This window comes from Paroedura picta, chromosome 16 (genome assembly GCF_049243985.1).
Source record: "Paroedura picta isolate Pp20150507F chromosome 16, Ppicta_v3.0, whole genome shotgun sequence".
In the NCBI taxonomy this organism is placed as follows: Eukaryota; Metazoa; Chordata; class Lepidosauria; order Squamata; family Gekkonidae; genus Paroedura; species Paroedura picta.
In genome coordinates this window covers 7,244,385-7,263,377 of record NC_135384.1, presented here as the reverse complement: position 1 = coordinate 7,263,377, position 18,993 = coordinate 7,244,385, and the positions used below count along the sequence as shown (strand labels likewise).

The following is an 18,993-nucleotide window of genomic DNA, read 5'->3' as shown; positions in this document are numbered from 1 at the left end:
CACTCCCTAGGGCCAAGCAAGGGGGCGCCTGCATTCACCGGGAGAAGGAGAGCAGCGCCTAGAGGGTGAGGACTGAAAGAGAGGCACGTCTCCCAAGTTCCCTTTCCTCCTCACTCCCATCCCCACCCCCTCCTCTCTTCCAGACGAGATTGAGCTGCTGGAGCGACTGTGGCTGTCGGGGATCTGCCATAATGACAAAATCGAGGTGATGAGCAGCAAGCTAGACATCGACAACATGGCTGGGGTCTTCTACATGCTCCTCGTGGCCATGGGGCTGAGCCTGCTGGTCTTTGCCTGGGAACACCTCATTTACTGGAAGCTGCGGCACTGCATGAGGCACACGGGGCGGCTGGACTTCCTCCTTGCCTTCAGCAGGGTGAGGCTGCCCGAGAAAAGGAGCCCGGCTCTGCAACCGCCTATATTCTTGCCTGCTGAGTTACTATTATGGCTATGTGCCGTTACTCTCAATTGTCATGTTTGTATCGCAACCAAGAACAGCCTGTTCTTGCAGAATTCTTTGCCATCCCTGTATCTAAATTACGCAGAACTGGGCAGGGGTGGCCAAACTGTGTAGTAGCCTAAATCCATGCTGCTGACAGGGGCTCATGGGAAGTGTATTCCATGGACATCTGGAGAGCCACAGTTTGGCCACCCCATTTGATTAATTTTCATGGGTTGTGTCGGACAACTTGGAACAAGTACTTAATTTTCTTCATTCACGGTGTACAGTGTATCCTCCTCTGCCTACAGCAGGGGTAGTCAAACTGCGGCCCTTCAAATGTCCATGGACTACAATTTCCAGGAGCCCCCTGACAGCATTCGCTGGTAGTTTGACTACCCCTGGCCTATAGTATATTCACCCTTCCCTGTCCATACCATGTTGACCTATAAGTACATTTAGGCATGCATCAGTTGTTGAATCCTGTTCCCATGAACAGCTTTCTCTCCAAGACTGAACTTGGGGAAAGTGTCTATGCCAATCTGCAGTACAAGACTGCTCTGCACAGCACTGATTGGCTAGCACCTGAATAGTCACAAACCCACCTCCCAGGAGTGATTTTAACTTCGAAAAGAGTCAGTGTATAGATACTTTGGGGGGCAGGGAGTGATGAATGCACATCCTTTGCTTTAAGGGGGGGCAGACTACTTGCCTAGAAAAATGAGGGAAGCAAGTGCCAGATTAAATCAACGTTCAGTTTACTGATTAACACAGTCCCAAAACAGCTAGTTTATCCCTATGGACAAAAAACTTGCAGTAAACTTTATTTAATGAATCTCCATATTTAATGAATATCCATATGCTACCCCAGTCCTTGACTTGAAAGCTGAGTCCTCAACACCCAGGAGTGCTGAGCAATGGGAATGGGTGGGGCCTTCTTGCTGAGGCCATGTGAGATCTCCACTGTGGTTTTAAACAAGTTACAAGACTTTACACAATACTTATGGCTCCCAAGCAGAGCAACCAGGGAGCTGCGGTTCTGTGACGGAGCTCTGGCACCCTCGTGGTGTACTTCCATTACCAATAGACTGCAGTTCCTGGAGAACGGGGTGGGGCACGAGGGAATCACAGCAGTTAAAGCAGACTTGAGACAGATTAAATTTGTAGTGTAGTTGTGAGATGTTGATGGGCTATCCCCCCGGCATTTAAGGCAAGCTCTCATGAGCTGCAACATATATTGTGTTCTCGATAGTTCTCGTTTGTGCATTTTGATCACGTTCCGTGAAGATTAAAAACTGCCTGCTGCCTTTGCGCTGCAGAGTGAAGATGTTAAAAGACAAGACTCAGCTGGGTGGCAAGCATCCCACGCTGCCCTTTCATTCCTCTGCCTGTTTCTCCTGTCTCCTTCGCTTGCTTTTTGTCCCTTGCTATGTCAAATTGTCCATTTGTGTTTCTCCTACCTTTGTCCCTCCAGCGTCCCCTCCTTTCTCCATCTCTCCACGCCATGCCAGGGCGGTCTTCCTCTAAAATCAGCAACCTACAATGAAGGACATGTTCAAAAGCATTAGGCAGGAGGGAGGAACACTGTGTCAATAGCAGAAGATTGTGTATGATGGGAACTGATATGGCTTAGAGCAGCCTTTCTCAGCCTTTTTAACATTGAGAAACCCCTGAAAGATTCTGCTCCGGGGAGAGAAGTGCATAAGGTGACGGGGTGTAAACACACATAAATTGGGCAGAGTGGTAACATATGGGTAGTGGAAGACAAGAGCGTGGGGGGAAAAGTGGCACACAGGTAGGCTTTCCTACTGAAGTGTCTGGGATGTATCACGTTAGCAAACAAGCCCAATTCCATACTTTCTCAACTTTTTTACCCCTGAGAAACCCCTGAAACTTTCTTCAGGCTTCAAGAAAACCAAGAAGCTGTGTGATGGTGCAGGATATGGTTGGGAAGCATAAGTGTATACATACTCACCTAGAGCCCCTCCCCTTCCTAACCCCCAGCCCCTTTATCAGCCATTTTGGGAGGGGAGGACAGGTTGACATGTCCATATATGGTCATATCACCCAATAAGTGTTTAACGATTTTTTTAAAGTATATAAAAAAATTAATTAACTCCCACCCATTCGGGAAACCCTTCCAAGACCATCGAGCAACCCCAGTGTTTCAGAAAACTCTGGTTGAGAAAGGCTGCCATGAATCCTTGCAAGGGTGCTTGATGCCGTATCAAGAACAAGGAACAAGCATTATACCTGCAACACCTTTGCAGGCAGATCACGGAAACATCCACCAAAACACATTTCACAGGCAGCATGCAATTCAGATAACTCCTCCGCCGACCCGCACACCTCTCCCTCCCAAAACGAGCCAGCCCTGTAGCGCCACTCTCCATGACTGCTCCACAGCACTCCCTAGGAAAGGCCGTTGCTCAGTGGGACAGCAGCCGCGTGGCATCCCAGGTTCGATCCCCAGCATTTCAGTTTAAAGGATCGGGCAGGAGATAACGTGAAAGACTTAGGAAAGCTGCTGCCTGCCTGAGTAGACCCTACTGAATTTGACGGACCAATGGTCAGATGGCGTATGAGGCGGTGTCAGCCATGCCTCTTCTTGGACTAGAGCTCCGACAGCCCCCTTCTTAACCTCTCTTGCTTTCATTCACTCTAGGGCATGTACAGCTGTTGCAGTAGCGAAGACCCCAAAGTCCAAGACCAGCAGCAGCTGCCCATCCTGAACCACACCTATGGGCCAACACGAGGTGGAGCCCCAGCGTTGCCCAGTCCCCCTGGACCGCCCCTTCCCTGCTCCAGCTTCCTGCCTCGAGAGCGCCGAATCGTGGAGCGGTGGCGCCATGCCCGCAGCCCCAACTGTTACAAGGACCTGTACCCTCCAACGCCCGCAGAGCTTCCCACGACGAAACCTCCGCGCCACAGCCTCAAGACCCCTTTCTCTGACGGCTTCCACCGCTTCTACGGCCCCATTGAACCCGAAGGGCTCTCTGACCACGTGGCTGGCAAAAAGATGGCACCCTGTCAGCTCTCGCCGCCGCCACCCACCCGGGGACTCGAAAACCCTCCCTCTTATTTTGCCATCGTGCGCGAGAAAGACCCTCCTGACATGCCCCCGGTAGCATCCGGTTGGCAGCGCAAATCGCTTCGTGGGTTGTACGAAAGTTTCCAAGCTGGGAAAGCAGCCGGCCGGGCCCCGGAGGTGAAGAAGTACGACGGGCCGTCGAGCAGCTACACGGCCAAGAGCCCTTGCGAACTGGAACGGGGCAGCAGCCGGCCCTTCGGCAAGGAGAGGGGCCGGTACGGCTACACGAGACTGTCCTACGAAGACGAACGCTCCCCGCCCGTCCCCCGCTACCGGCACGCTGAAGAGACATCTCTGCCCCGAGCTGAGCCGGACGCCAAATGCCCAGCCTCGGCGAGCCGCGAAAGGGGCTCCCGAGCTCACATTTGCCGCAGCCATTCCCATCCTCTCGCCGTAGGTGCCAGCTTGCGCAGCCAAAGTCATTACGTGGACTTTTCCGACTCGGATTCTGACATCTGCGAGAGGGACAGCGAAGGCCATAGCTGCTGGTACCAGTCGCCGGATTATTTCTGCACCTACCCATCCCGGGAGAGGCAGCTGTTTGCCACACACAAGCCCCTGCACTACTGGTCCGCTGATAAGTTGGCCAAATGCCACGGATGCCACGGTCCCTGCCAGCATTGCCTGAGCTTGGAAATGCTCCCTCCGCCCACGCCGCCCTGCCGCAAGGAGGCCTTGCGCTACTTGAGCTGTTCCGAAGAGCGTCTGGAACGCCGGCTGGACTGGGAGCACCGCCACTGTAGCTTGTACGGTTGCCTGGCTCCTCGGCACCGCCACGGCTTCCACCGGCGCTACCATCACCATTCCTGTGACCTGGGGCCGGCGGGCGGAGTCCTCCATCCCACCTCCCGCAGCCTGGAGGACCTCAGCTCCTGCCACATGATGCGCTGCGGGGCCTCCCATCGGCACTCGGGGGGCTTTTCCCCCGATTGGCTGCCACGCCGGGTGAGCCGAAGTGGAGAGCTTTTTGCTCGCCGCGGGTCTGCCCATTTCTCCAGCCTGGAGTCGGAGGTATGACCAGCGACAGGTGGGGTGGGACTGGGGTGGGGGTGGGGGAGAGAAAGGCTTCAGATGGGACTGCAGAGGAAAGACTGGACAGTGGTTCAGCCCACCACGTGGGGATGGAGATGGTCTGTTGCCCGAACCGGGGCGCAGAGGTAGTGCCACGAAGATGACCACGGAGAGGGGGAAGCAGAACAGTGCCACAAATGAACCCACCAAGGCAAAAGGGCAAGCCACAGAGGCCGCCGGGAAGCTATGGGATAGTGCCACGCCACCTTGCCACAGAAAAGGGAAATTTTAAAACCAAAAGAGTTCCCCCTTAATCCTGCAGTGGCAACTGGAGTCGTCACTGATCCCGTAGAGCCGAAGAGAAGGGGGAGTGGAGAGGCTCTTTCCGAGAGGGGCAACACCGTGCTACTGCTATCCCAAGTGCCGCCAGAGTAGCTCCCTGCGACAACACGCCCCGTCCCTCCCACCAGCCAATTTACAGCAGGAGGTAGAAGGGAGCTGTCGTCTCCTGTTTCTCCACGACAGACCTTTTATATCCAAAAAAAGGGCTTTCCTGCCACCCTGTGGCCCATGGATGGGGTGGGTTCCCTGTGGCCAGTGGCATTGGGCTACTGCGACTGCAGGGCTGCTCCTCTCTGGAGAAGAGAGGGCCACTGCAAACGAACCAGTCATGAACATCCAGGACCCCCGTACAGAACGGCAGCAGAGGAAAAGTGCCATTTGGTCGTGCTCCGGGAGCCAGGGGGAGGGGGAAAACAACCATACAACTGTTTGAACTTCTGGGTGGGAGGGGATGTTAGGAGACAAAACTGTGACTTTGTTCAACAGAAAACTGTGATATTTCCCCTGCTCATTCTCCGCTTCCTCTTGCCCCTTCTTTCTTTACTCTTCTCACCCGTGTCTCTTCTTTCTCCTTTGCCTCTGCTTTGACCTTTCCGTCATGGCCTCCCCACTCCCAGCCCCGCCCCACGATGACCAGAACAGAATATCATGCAAACACCTGTCATGGCCTCTAAAACACAAACACTCGCGCATCCAGCTGGATGGAAACCACGAGGACAAAAGGCCACGTGGTGGGAAAGTCTCCACCACCTATCCTTTGGTGCAGTGCAGTTCCACCAGGGCAGAAGAGGACAGAAGACGTAAGGTCGTTCTTGAGATCAAGGGGGCTTCCTCATTCCAACCCGACCCAAACCCAGCCGATAGAATCAAAGCCTCATTCGGTCCATAAAATTGCTGTATACCATCAGATCTGAGATTACCATATACTGTCTTAAAGCCGGACTCTCTGAACTGTTTTGCACTGCTGCCAAAGTGGGAACAGAGGGAAGCGTGAATGGAGAATCAGGTACCTCCCCGTGTTGCGGGAACACGAGGGACAAACTATAGGTTGGTTTTGACAAATTGGGGTCTGGGTTGCCCGAGCCCAACTCGTGTACCTCACAGCCACCCGAGCAGCTGCAGGGAACGGCGTCTTTAAAAGAAGAGCAAAGCCCAAACAGGCTCTGGATGGCACTGCAGGGGGAAGAAGGACGCCTCCCCCCCCCCCCCCCAGTTTCTTGCAGGAAAATCATCCAGGTGGGAAGGAGTGATTCTGCAGATTTTGCTGCTCCATCTGGAGTACTCTGAGCATAAGGGGCAGCAAAATTGATGAAAGAACTCCCACCGACTCACCTCATGGTTTTCATCTAGGAAAGCAGCTTAGGAGGGAGACAGGAGCCTGTTCTACTTCCCCCCCCTCCCAGGTGCACTTGGAGCCCGCTTGGGTAGTTCCCTAAAGCTGCCGTGTTTCTCCGTGGGCCACACAAACCGGGTTCAGGGAAGCCAAACCGAAACTCATTAAAAACCGTAACCTGTAGTTTGGCCCTGACGAGTGTGCGCTCAGCGCCTCTTGCACATCTTCTCATGGAGGAAATGTGCGAGTTCGCCGTTCACAGGAGACCCCCCAGGGGAGTAGAAACCGGTCCTCAAAACCAGCCCAAATCCGCAAATCTTACAGGGTGTACAAGCAGTGCTCACACTTGGATTTGGGCATGTTCTGTCTCAATAGGAAGCCCCAAGTGGTTCTTGTTCAGGTGAACGGACGTGTCGCTTTTTTTACCCAGCTCGTGGCTGATCGGTGCATTGCTGTCCCAGGGTGTGCCTGTGACTAGTGAGCTTTTTCTTCCATTCTTTGAAGAAGAATTGGACAACCTTGTGAAAAGTAGCAATACATAAATGGCAGGTAGATAACGGACGAGAGGGAGACGCTCAGAGCCAGAACCCAAGCGGTGGCGATGAACCGAGTTTTCCATTTGTACCCAGGATGCTGGAATTTCCCCTAAAGCAAGACCACGTCCCATAAAACCCTCAGGCAGTAAGTCTTGGGAGCAAACTAGATAGGTTGGTGGCTAACCCCTGTGTGACACCAACTCGCCGTAAAGTAAAAGGAGGATTTTTCTCCCAGTGCTCTCCAAGGCATAATCCCTACCACAAACAAAATGGCTGCAGAGACGCATTGTTGGGCAGGGGGGTGTTCAGCTCCCCCTTTCTACCTGCCAGGCTGTACTCACTCTCTTGGCCAACCATCCCCCCCCCACCGCTTTACAGGAGTTTAGCATGATTCACATGCTCATGCTCAGCAGAGCGGATTCTCTGGAGCTGCTGCATAGATATTTCCTAAATAAATAAGCTGTCAACGCCGAGTTTGCTCCTCCCACCCCTCCCCTTCCTAGAGCCTAGAAAAGGGGAAGAGCGTGGTGTGGAAACCAAAGAGGCCACGCCAAGGAAAGAGCCGTTGCAGGCCTGCCCCCATCCAAAACCTTTCGCCACTCATCACTCACAGAGATGTGACCAGGGCTGTGTGCATTGCACAATTCCACCCAAGTGCAAAAGTTAGAATCTGGCGTCGATTTTTGCATCCTGAGCGTTCGCGTTTCCGGTTCTCGTGGCTGCCAGGCAGAATTCAAAGTGTGCTGCCAATGCCTGGGAAACTCTGTCAAGCCAATGTGAGTCTCTCCGTCAGATTTCCAGGTGCTGGGGGCCCTCCGGAGCTTTAATGCCCCCATGTAGCTTCTTGTTCTTGCCTCTGACTGGCAGAACCAATAATGCAATATAAGCCAAAAAAGCGGCTGAGTTCTTTCATCAGCATAACCGCGATTCATAGTTATGCTTCTCTTGGTGCAAAAAAGATGGGCTAGCTTGGCACAGAATCCCAAGTTGGCAAAGAGGACGCAGAAGCCGAGCCCTTACGTGGGGCAAAACGGACCCAGGGGCTGACCCAGTAAAGTGGTGCTCCCCTGCTCTTCCTTCCTTCCTTTCTCGCGCTCGTTTGAAGTGCCGTGTTCGGGTTTGAGCCGCTCGGTTCCAGTCAGATGTGACAAACCGAAAGGAAAAAAACGGCGGAGAACTGCAAAGATGATCAAAGGTCTGGAAGGCGAGTCTTACGTGGAAACGCTGAAGGAACTGGGTCTGTTTTGCCTAGAGGAAAATGAGAGGAAGGGGGGTGGGGACACGGGAAAAAAAGACATGTTGACAGTTTTCAAATATTTAGTACAGAAAGGGAACGAGAGAGAACAGGGTTGTTCGGTGGAGGGCAAGGACCTCCAAGCAACGAGTCAGAAATGCAGGAAGATACTGAAGCGTAACAGCTGTTTGGGTCGTTGCTGCTTGGCTGCTTGACTGTCCAGGGAGAAGGGAGCAATGGTCCGGTTCGGGCCCAAGTGGCGAGCGGCGCAGCGGTGGAAGTGAAGCCTGCAAACAAAGCCCAGGGAAAAAGAGCCCCAGCGAGGGACTCAGATCCGAAGAGACGGAACCAGCTGTTTCTGGGGCAAGCAGCTGGAACAGGCCCGCTCCTCTCTGTTGGCCGCTGGAACAAACTACCTGAGGGTGCCGTAGAGTCTCCTTCCATCTGTCCAGGCTGTCTTAGCTGTCTAGGATGTCCTGTCTCAGGGCTGGGGTTGGATCCGAGGGTCTGCGACGTCCCTCCCAACTCTAAAAGTTCTCCAATACACTGGCAGGATAACGGCGCCGTCTCAGGTGCCCACGTGCACTCCTCCAGAAACGCACTGTTGCTCCCAAGCCGGTGCGCACACTGCCAACAGTGAACTGCAAGGAAATCTTCCCCCTCTCGCTCGGGACCACGGTTAAGCACAAAAGCATACAAGCACACCCCCCCCCCCAGCCATCGTGCCCGCGGGTGAAGAAGCTGAACTCTGAATGGAGCCACGAGAAGGCCACAAGCACACCACCTCCATCGCAGATGCGAAAAGTCGGGAATGCTGTTGCACACACACACACAGAATCTTTGCAACACAATCCTACATCTGGACAAACTAAGAGGACCCTCGCTGGGGCTGTGTCCGACCCAACGGTTCTCCTCGGAGGCGAGAGAGGGGGTACCCTTGTTGCTTGTGGATTGCAGACGGGTTGAGAAGCAACGTTCCGCGTGGAACGGCCGCCCGTCCGTAAGAAGCAGCGGAAGGTGCTGGGACGCCATGCAGGGCTAACAGGTTTACTGAGAATGTTGGCTTGGGTGGGCCACCTGCTTGTAATAACGATAGTTCATCAAACACCCAGGCAGCCACGGACACGAAAATTGTAGGAGATAATAATGCATGACCGGAATAACATAACGGAAACGGCACGCACGAGAGGTGCACGCCCCGGACCTCGAGTACACTAGTGAACACAGAGATACAACCACAAGTGCAGAGTCAGGCCACACGCTGTCTCCCTCATCTGTAGTCCCACAGAACCAACAAACCCACAATCTCCGTCTCTCTCACCCCCCAACTCTGCTCTCTCTCTCTCTCTCTCTCTCTCTCTCTCTCTCTCTCTCTTTCCTTGTGTCTCTTTGTCCCTTTTCCTATTTGGGGGGCAATTTAGTAATAACTTTAGAAATACTGTTTTAGGGAGCGGGGTAGGCGGGTGGGGTGGACTTTCTTGGAGCGGGTGGGGTTTCGCTGGGAGGGGGGGAGGTGAACCATGGGGCAGCGCCCCAACACCAGAATGGGGCAGGGTTTGGGTGGGGCAGGGACCCAGGCATCCGGACAGGGGGGGAGGGGCTGGGTTTTTTCGATACTATTTTAGGGTGTTCATAAGAAATAAAGGCTTTTTTTATCCCGCTCAAACTTTGCCCTGGTGTGGTTTCTCTGCATGGATGCATTTTAGGAAATAAGTTTCTTTATCTGATTTTTTTTTACGGTTCACATGCACAGGCTTCAAAAAATCCCCACTTTGCTTCTCTCTTTCCCTTTAGCAAAGCCCAACCTTTCTCCCCGATTCTTCCAAACCCCGAAGAAAGGAAAACCAGGACTAAGTGGAGAAGGCTATTTGTGTTCTGGTCTCTCATTAGCTTCACCTTTCTCCAGTTTGCCTTCTTAAAATCATCCAAAATAAGCCAACAAAACAAAATCAGAGTCCAGTGGCACCTTTAAGACCCACAAAGATTTATTCAAGGCATGAGTGCAAGGACAGAATGCTTGCCCTCAAAAGCTCACGCCTTGAATAAATCTTTGTCGGTCTTGAAGGTGCCACTGGACTCTGATACTGTGTTGTCGCGCTGCTTCAGACCAACACGGCTACCCACTTGAATCCAAAATAAGCCAAGATATTCAAGACAATTTCGTCTGCCAAATTATTCAGGCTGCAGAATTTTGCTTCCTTTGACACAGAATGCGGATTGCCCTTTTTACAGAATGTTTCTTCTATCGGCATAACATGATAGTCTGCCCAGGCCTGATTTCCCCCGATCACTGAGCAGTTCAAGAGTAGTATTGTGTGTGTGTGTTTGTAGGGGGGGGGGGTTGTTTCTGTTAGAAAAGGGCGAAACAGAGATTTATGGTAACTTGTTTATGTTTATGTTTACGAGATTAAGATCCGTTGACAAATATACAAACGCAGCCTATTGCCAGCAAGCAGATTCCTGAATTTATGGATCTATATATCACTCGCACACTGTCTCCCCCTCTCTGACCCAGTTCTATAAATTGTTTCCCACCCCTTCCCAACAGCTGAAGGTTGCCACCTTTCAAGGGCGAGGGGAAAAGACTTCCAGCCATCCAAGCATATTAATGTTCTTGTGACAGGGCAAACACAGCCCCGCGTTTGCACGGAGATAATGTCCATTCCCAGTAGCCAAGGTGGACAAAGTCGCCGCGGTGCCGTTTTCGCCGGCCGCGTCACCTCGTCCGGCTGCACGTCACGCGCCAAACTGTCACCCTGCGTGATGACACGATGCATAAGCATACGCAGCACGGCGGCCGTGACACCTCTCTGAAGCCTGGGCATCGTACAGGTGCCCGTGCCCTTCGATAAGGCCGGATTTAAACAAGGCGCTGAGGACACGGGAGGCTGGCTGAGCCCGGGGCCTGGTTGAAGCTCTGGGTCCTTGATTGGAACGCTAGCACGACGCTTGCTTAGCCTATGGATCCCTGGCCTGCTAGCTTGGTAGATTTATTTATTTACTTAAAATGTTTTGATGTTCCCTTTCCACCCATTAAACATTAAACATTCAATTACGAGCAGCGTTTAAAAATTATAGGCTAATTCGATTAAAAAACACAGGCATAGAACACGAGAAGCAGGAAGGATCCCGAGAATGGTTACCAAGGCTGTAGCCTGGATGTCCACGGACTACAATTACCATGAGCTCCTGCCAGGGGCTCATGGTAATTGTACTCCGTGGACATCCGGAGAGCCACCGTTAGGCCACCCCTGCTCAAGAGGGAGACAAGCATGAATCTCCCTGGGATGAAAGTTCTTGCGTTCTGGTGCCGCGACCCCAAAAGCTCTTCCTCGGGTCGCTCGGCTGTTCTGCGCAGGCTGCAGCTCAGCTGAAAGGAGGCTCACCCAGAGGCACCTGAGCAAGTTCCTTTGCCTTGCCCGCATCCCCTTTCTGTTAGGCCCTCGTTGCCTTGCCAGAGTTTGAGGGCCCCTGTCCCCCTTGAGTCCCAGTTGGCCAGGCGCCTCCTGTCTCTTAGCATGACAAAGCTGTAAGTCAACAGCCAAGCCAGTTTTGTGAGCCAGATGTGCAGCGATGGGGAAAATCTTGCCTGAAGCGGGTTTTTTGTTTTGTTTGGTATGCAGGTATTAAAGGTGCAAGAGCCCTGTGCAGCATGTGTGTGTGTGTGTGTGAGTGAGGGGACAGGGAACAACAGGGAATGTTGTAATGTTGCCCGCACATTGTTTACATCCTGCCCACAGTCCAGAATTTGAGAGGAGTAGGAATGCCCTTGTTGCTGTGACAGAACAGCAGTAAGTGAGAGGAGGGCCGTTGGGATGCAGGCCTTCTGTCCCTAGGGGGACAGAAGCAAGGGGTCTCTTTAATCCCGTGGGCACCTCTGGAATTTTGCGGGTCACGCGGAGGCTCACAAAAATGCTCACAAAGGGAGCCCAGGGGACATGAGGACATTTTAAAAAACATATACTGAGAAAGAGAAGTGAGGACAAAATGAAACCAATGCTGTGGCAATAGCTGCTGCCAAAGTGATGCTCTTTTAATCAGTCAGAAGCCCTGCTAGGCAGGACCCCCACCCATCCCCACTGGGCTAGTGCCAGGAAAGGCCTTGGGGAGCACCAAGCACCCAAGGGTGCCACAGTGGGGAGTCCAGTTTTAAAAAATCTTCGCTGTGGACTCTCTGACCACCCCCTTCCCAGGGAGCCCTGACTCCCACTACCCCTTTTTGACTTTCTGTACATGTTAAAAAAAAAACAAACCCGGAAGTCCTAATGGGCAGATGAGAGAATGAGCACGGCATAAATCAAGAAGACGAATGCCTCAAGGGACCGGAGGAAAAGCAGGAGAAGGCTGGGGGGGTCACTAGGGAGCACAATGTGCTTCTCTAACTGGCAACGGAGGAAGGCCCGGGATGGATTGATTAAACCCAACTTGTTATCCGTCTTCATCCAAATGCTGAGCTGCAGAAGGCGGCAGAGCTCTGGCTTCCAGTTAATGCAATGAAAAATGTGTTTTCGTAGCTGTCCCCCCACTTACCGCCCCCCGCCATTCATTGGGTAGGAAGAAATGTTTGCAAAAAAAACCTTTAATCTGCATCAAAAGCAGCAGAGCTCATAACAGTTGCCTGTCGGGGTCTGCTGAGAGCCGGAAATAATAGCCAAGCGAGGAACAGAAGGGACAGCTCTGTTCCCACAGATGTGCGTGAACCGTGAGAGCCAGAACCAAAGGGTGCTCGGACGGCATGACGTCACATTCCAGGCAGGGCACGTGCGCCTGCAAAGATGGCTCTGCCGATCGTGTGTGACAGTGAGAGTCTCTGTTTTCACCCCGGTCCCCCCTCTCCCTTTCCGCCCCCTCCTCTTCCCTCTGGCCCGCATCTCGTTAATCACATTTTCCAGCTGAATTACACATTTGCACTAATTTAATTTTTCATTTCTATGTAAATGAACTTTCTCCAAAGTTCCAGACAGTCGCGGCAGTGACAAAGCAGACCACAGGAAGGGGGGTGCGGTGGGGGGGGGGGTTGCGGGAGACAGAGAGATCAGGCATCAGCTTTGGCACTTTCCTCCTACCCTCCCCATACTGGGGGCCCTCGGTAGCCATCCCTTAATCGACTGGGCCCCCTCCCAGGCCTGAAAGCCCCGAAACCTGGCCTTTCCCCAGGAGTGGTTGAAAGATTCATGGGCCCCATAGCACCAGAGCCAGTTTAAGGTTGTGGGGCCCAAGCACAGTATAATTGCAGTGGGAGCAGCCAGATTGTGGGCAGAGGGGCCCCCCACAGTGGAAAGGGGTGTCACTTCAAGTGTCTTTAAAAAGGTCAAGTGCCGGGGAGGTCTATGGACCTGTTCCATGGGGTGAGGGGGGGGCACTGTGGGGATTCCTGCTTCCTGGCCCCACTTTTGTAGGCCTCACAAGCCTTACTCCAGGGGTGGCCAAAGTGGCTCTCCAGATGTTTGCGGACTGCAGTTCCCATGAGGCCCTGACAGCACGGTACAGGCCTCCTGCATCCAAGCCTCTCTGTTCCAAACAAGCTTTACAACCTGACGATTCTAACTTGCAACCCTTGAATCCAGTTCCTCCTATGGTGGTGACCCCCAACCATAAAATTATGCCAGGGTTCTTTCATAGAAATTCAACCGAAACTGACCCATGGCATGAAGATCCATTGCTCATGATTGTATATAAATTGGGTTTTTTCCGGGGTTTCTCAGTTCAGTTCCGCCTCTTGTCCCACCATGTTGATCCTGCTCTTTTCCGCTGCTCCAGACAGACGAACGCTCTATCTCGATCTACCCTGCAAGGCTGTTGTGTGGATGGTGCCCCCCACCAGCCAAGCTGCCTGCCCTGCCGCGATCCCTGTAAAAAAGCCGTTCAACCCCCAAAGGGGTCCCGACCCCCAGGTTGAGAACCACTGCGTTACAGGAAACCCAGATTCAGGGGTGGGGGGGAACCATTCTTTCCTCACAGCTATGCTAGGGTTGAAAAATTCCTTCTGAGACAGGCTCGGTGCCTTAGCCAGAATGAGAGGCAGGGAGTCAACCCGTCCAGCTTCCTCCAAGGCCACCCCACCCAGCCAAAGAACATTGGTGCCAGTCGAATTTCCTTCTGTGTCTTGGGGGTCGGGGGGGGGAAGAGGTGGCTGGCCTCCCTCAGGCCCCCCCTCAGTCACACATGGGCATCGATTACAACCAGGGCAGGGCCCATCCCCTCCGCATTTGGCCTCCTCCACCCCCTTGCGCTGGCAGGGCCCCAAAGAGGCTCACCGGAGCAGAGGAGCAACTTGTTGTGTTTAAAGATTCATGTTTTGCCTTTGAAATATTCAGCAGATGTCAAAGCTGACAGCGGACGCCATGCAAACACGGGGGTGGGGGGCAGACTGGCAAGCAAAAAGGGATCTTTCCATGCTAGAGATAATGGCCGTGGGGGTGGGGGCGTGTGGCGGCGGGCCGCGAGCTCAGGATTGAAGGGTGTCAGCACTCCGTGGCAGAGAGCCGGGCGTCCCTAGCGGCTGCTGGCTCAGCAATGCCCGCCGTCTCTGCTCCGAGGCCCTATAATATAGGGTAATTGCCAGTAATCTGCGACAGAGCCATCCGTCCCTCCATCTCGTTATCTCCTAAACTCGTCACCTGCCTCTGAACTCGGAAAGCGATGCTGAGCTAGCAGAACCGGGCCCTGCTGCAGAGCTTGGGAGGGGGGGGGGGTGTTTGCAGCGGCTGAGATCACTTGGCAGTGTACCCCCCCCCCCCCGGCAACATACCCAAGAACGTTTTAACCCACTCTGGCCCTGCTGCCGTTGGAAGGAGCCTGGGAGAACCCCCGGGCAGCATCTCTCCCCTTCTCGGAAGCCGCTGAGGCGACTGTCATTCCCGCACGGAGAAAGAACGGCTAGCGATCGAGGGCTCTTGGGAGCCCGATGCCCTCGTCTGCCGAGCAAGCTGCCTCTCTGTTCTTGCGTGATTCACTGCGCTGGCCTTGCCTGTTTCTAATCAGAGGAGGACAGTTCTGCCCTTGTCCCTGCATCGGACTTAATTGGTTTGTTGGCTCCCAAGAGAGATGCTGCAAAATTACCGGCCCGCAGAGAGGGTATGCCCGCTGCGTCCCTGCATGAGTCATTGCTCAGGCCTCCCTTCCTTTTAACGAGGAGACGTGCCCAGAAAGATGACCCGAGCAGGAACACGGTAGGATGGATGGGCTCCTCCTTCATGCTGATCGCAACCTTTTCCGATGAAGCGTGCCTTCCATTTTAAGAAGCCAACATCAGGGGAAGGCCTTGGCTTTTGCGCCCTATTGTTAGAACTGGATGGCCACTGCATGAGGCAGGGTGCTAGGCTAGATGGACCCACTGCTCTGATCCAGCAGGGCTTTTCTTATGTTCTTCTGATCACCACTTCTGCAAGATCATGGGGAAAAGCTGCCCCCACAGAAAGTCTGTTTTAACCACCCAAGAAAATAGGCACCCTCTCTGGATCAAGGCCTGGGCACCCTAGCTCCTTAGCATCCCCCAGAACAAAAATAACCCCTGTCCCTTGCTATATATTGCACCACCCAAATTCAGCCTCCCCGGAGTCCTAATTCCACCCTGCCCATCTAGGCACCCAGTCCATCCTCCGCCCACAACACAGTCTGTCACCTCTAACAACGGACAGCAAGGAAATTGACCCACACACTTGTTCTTGAGATGGAGGTGCAGAGACGGGAGAAGCTGGACCCGCTGATTTTCCGCCTGCCATATGGCTATTAGAGGCCCAAGATCCCAGAGGGAAGGGAGAATTTTTCTATTCCTATTGCAAAGAATCCAAAGGAATCATGGCCCCCTGAGGGAGCTCAAACCCACTGGACCTCGCTTCTTCTCCTGGAGCATTCAGCAACAAGCTTTGTTGCTTTATTTCTTTTTAACAAGGAGACACACGGACGCGCACACAGAGCATCTCAAACACCCCACATGGGTGAAGCCAAACACAATCTGTCAGCTGCCTTCTGGAACATATGGAGAGAGAGCTCCTTTCTCATCCGGTTCTTCGCCACGCTCTAAGCGCTTTTGGCCTCACACCTTCCCAGTGTGTAAACACGGCCATAATCCAGGTAGTTCGAGGCAGGACCAGAGGAGAGAGAAATGGCGGGCTCTCCAGGAAGCCCCTCCCTCCTTCGGCCATCACCATTCAGGCCTCTACCTGCTTTCCTTCTCCACCCTTGAAAGCTCCGCCCTCAGGCGGGAGACTCCGATCTCAAACGTGCGGAGTCCAGTTACGGCCAATTTACCGCATAGGGCCTGTAAAGCATCCTGGGGGCCAGCTGTGTCCTGGGAAGAGGTCAGGTCACCAGAGAAGAATCCTAACTCTAACCCTAGCCCTAACCCTAACCCGACTCTTTGCTGTCCTCCGGATTGCTTCCCACCTCTCGCCTCTGGGGACTTGATTTTCTCTCTTCTCTTCTGCCTCTGTTCTTTATGATGGAACATGATTTCCTCGGTGCCTCAGCTTGCACAGCGAAATTACAGGAAAGGCACAGGCGGCACGCTGAGCAGTAGCGAATACCCAAGGCCCTCCTCCACTGCTGCCCTTGCAGATCATCCTTTCCCAGAGAACTCAGAGGGCCTGCTTTCCAGGCCATTAGGAGTCCGAGCTCCCAGCTCTGCTGCTCACATACTTAACCCAGAGCCCTACGAGTGAAGGCCATCTGAGCTGGAGAAGTGGGCTCCTGGGAAGGGGAGCTCAATCCTCCCCTCTCTGCCCGAGGCAGCCCCTCTGGACCCTGGGGTGTGCTGGCCAGTGCCAGGGACCTGTTTTGCTGACTGTATCCCAGAAAACATGGGATGCCCGGTTCCTGGCACTCTGATTCGTCTGGGGCCCTGACCCCCCTCCCCGCCCATCCTGTTTCTCCTGCTATCACGGCTCTCTTCCCTTTCTCCCTCAGCCCCCAAGAGGCCTGGCCTACTGGCTGCCCTGAGTTCTAACAAGTTCTCTTCCGTTCTCGCCCTGCCAGTGGATTTTCACTCCTTCCTTCAGATTTAATGAACACCTCCAAGCTGCACGACAGTTAATTCAGTTTTTGCCTGCGCAATGTAAAGGGGGGGGGGGCAAGATCTGAGACCTCACGCCACTGAGCAGGCAACCCAGTGCCCCCTTTGGAGACCCCCTTTAGCATTACACGCGTAGGGAGCCGTCTGTAAACAGTCAGGTCTCTCCCCTCGCCGATCCCAGAGGCAGCTGCATTTCTCAGTGCAGCCTCCAGAAGTGGGTTCTTTTCCCCGGTTGTTGTTGTTTTGCTGGGACTCTGCCTGCTTTTATCCTTTTCGACCTCAGCTGTCACAGAGCTTCTTTTGTCACCCGAGGAGGGGAAAAGGCGTCCAGGTTCCTGTCCCTTAAAGGTCTGGCCCGACGCCACCAGATGCAGGAAGGGCCAGGAATGGTTGTTGAATGCTCTGGGCACGGCAGGACAAAGGCCACAATATGTGGCACAAACAGAGACGGACTTGTCACTTCTGCTCAGGCTCAGAGGGCTGAGCTGGAGAAGATGGTCAAAGGGGTGTGTTTGTGTGCCGGCGGTCAGCGGGTCCGCACCCCTCTCTCTCTCTCTCTCTCTCTCTCCTTTTCCTTGCTAGGGGCATTCATAAGATCCCTGGCCCGTTTGATGTTCGCCTGGCCTCGACCAGGGCCAGGGCTTTTTTGGTCCTGGCCCCTGCCTGGTGGAATGAGCTCCCGGAAGAGCTGAGGGCCCTGACGGAACGAAACCGGTTCCGCAGGGCCTGCAAGACGGATCCCTTTCTCAAGGCATTTGGTTGAGGCCGGGTGGAAGGAAGAGCTAAGCCCCTCCTCCGATGTGTGGCAGTCGGGGTGGGGGGGGGGCTGGGTGAAGACTGGCACAGGGCATGGGGGAGGAGGTTTATGCATATTATTGTCGTTAGTGTTATTTTATGTTGCAAGCCAGGCCAGGAGCAGGGACTTAGAAACGGAACCAATCCATCATGTCGCCTCGTTTTTTTCCTCCAGACCAGGCTCCACCCCCTCCCAGGCACAGGAACCACGAGAGATCATGTTCGGGAAGGGGGGGAAAGGAAGCGGACGATTCCCTAGGTTGTGGTCATGTCCATTAAGGCAAGAGGGGAAAGGCCATGGACCCCCCCTTTGGAGCTCCTGAGGATCCCTAGCGTTCCACAAGGACCCCTGGTCTGGAAGCCCTGCCATAAGGAATTCACTGCCCCAAGGTGTGGTCGTGGCCACTCAGCCAAAGGTTTCTAAACAGGGATTCAGTCATCGGCTAATCAGCCGTGATGGCTATACCGAGGCTGCATCATCCGGTCTGGTGGATCTTGGAATACCAGTTGCTGGGAGGATAATAAGGGAAGGCAGGTGGTTCCTTTCAGGCCCTGCCTGTCAGTTTTCCACAGGTATCTGTCAGGCCGCTGCATAAAGCAGGGTGCTGGACTGCGTGGAAATCTGATTAAACCCAGACAGGCTCCGCTCTTGTCCTTACGCATTTTTTCTCCTTGTAATTTTAAAATATTTAGATTGCCAGCGTAAGAACAGCTCGGCTAGATAGGACCAGTGCTCCAGCTAGTCGAGCATCCTGTCTCCCGCAGCAGCCAACTAGTTGCTATGGAGGACCAACCACAGGGCACCTGCTATTCAGAGGTTTACGGCCTGCAAGCGTGCCGTTTCCCTTGAGTTGCCCCAGCCCTGGTCTAGTGGAATGCTCTTCCCAGGGAGATCAGGCCCCCCCGGGACCTTAAACAGTTCTGGAGGGCTTGCAAGACAGAGCCACTCCGCCAGGCCTAGCATCACGAAGGTGCTGACCTCCCTGCTCGAGAACCCACCTACCTCCGACAATCAGAACACCAACCAACCCCTGTATTTAAAACTGATAAGGGTAGGCAGTTTTAACTATGTTTTAATGCAGACTTTCACACCTTTTTTACCCTTGAGAAACCCCTGAAACATTCTTCAGGCTTTGAGAAGCCCCAGAAGTGGTGCAATCGTGCAGAATATGGTTGGGAAGCAGAGCTGTGGACACGCC

The 18,993-nt window shown here is 53.7% G+C and overlaps 1 protein-coding gene and 1 long non-coding RNA gene across 5 annotated transcripts in view; one reads left to right on the top strand and one right to left on the bottom strand.

Moving 5' to 3' along the window:
- Positions 1–9,453, top strand: part of GRIN2D (glutamate ionotropic receptor NMDA type subunit 2D) — a 51,836-nt gene extending 42,383 nt beyond the window's left edge. For all 3 annotated transcript variants that reach the window (XM_077313714.1, XM_077313716.1, XM_077313715.1), the window contains 2 exons: positions 144–376; positions 3,105–9,453. In XM_077313714.1, coding sequence (XP_077169829.1) covers positions 144–376; positions 3,105–4,547 — 1,676 coding nt within the window. In that variant the 3' untranslated portion in view covers positions 4,548–9,453. The remainder of the gene's footprint in view (positions 1–143; positions 377–3,104) is intronic.
- Positions 1–18,993, bottom strand: part of LOC143825595 (uncharacterized) — a 74,257-nt gene that overhangs the window by 33,194 nt on the left and 22,070 nt on the right. The window contains exons 2-3 of one of the 2 annotated variants that reach the window (XR_013226967.1): positions 1,900–1,976; positions 892–1,752 (exon numbers count right to left, since the gene is read on the bottom strand). This is a non-coding gene — a long non-coding RNA (uncharacterized LOC143825595). Of the gene's footprint in view, positions 1–891; positions 1,753–1,899; positions 1,977–18,993 lie in introns of those variants that run through there. The other variant, XR_013226966.1, reaches the window with a different exon arrangement.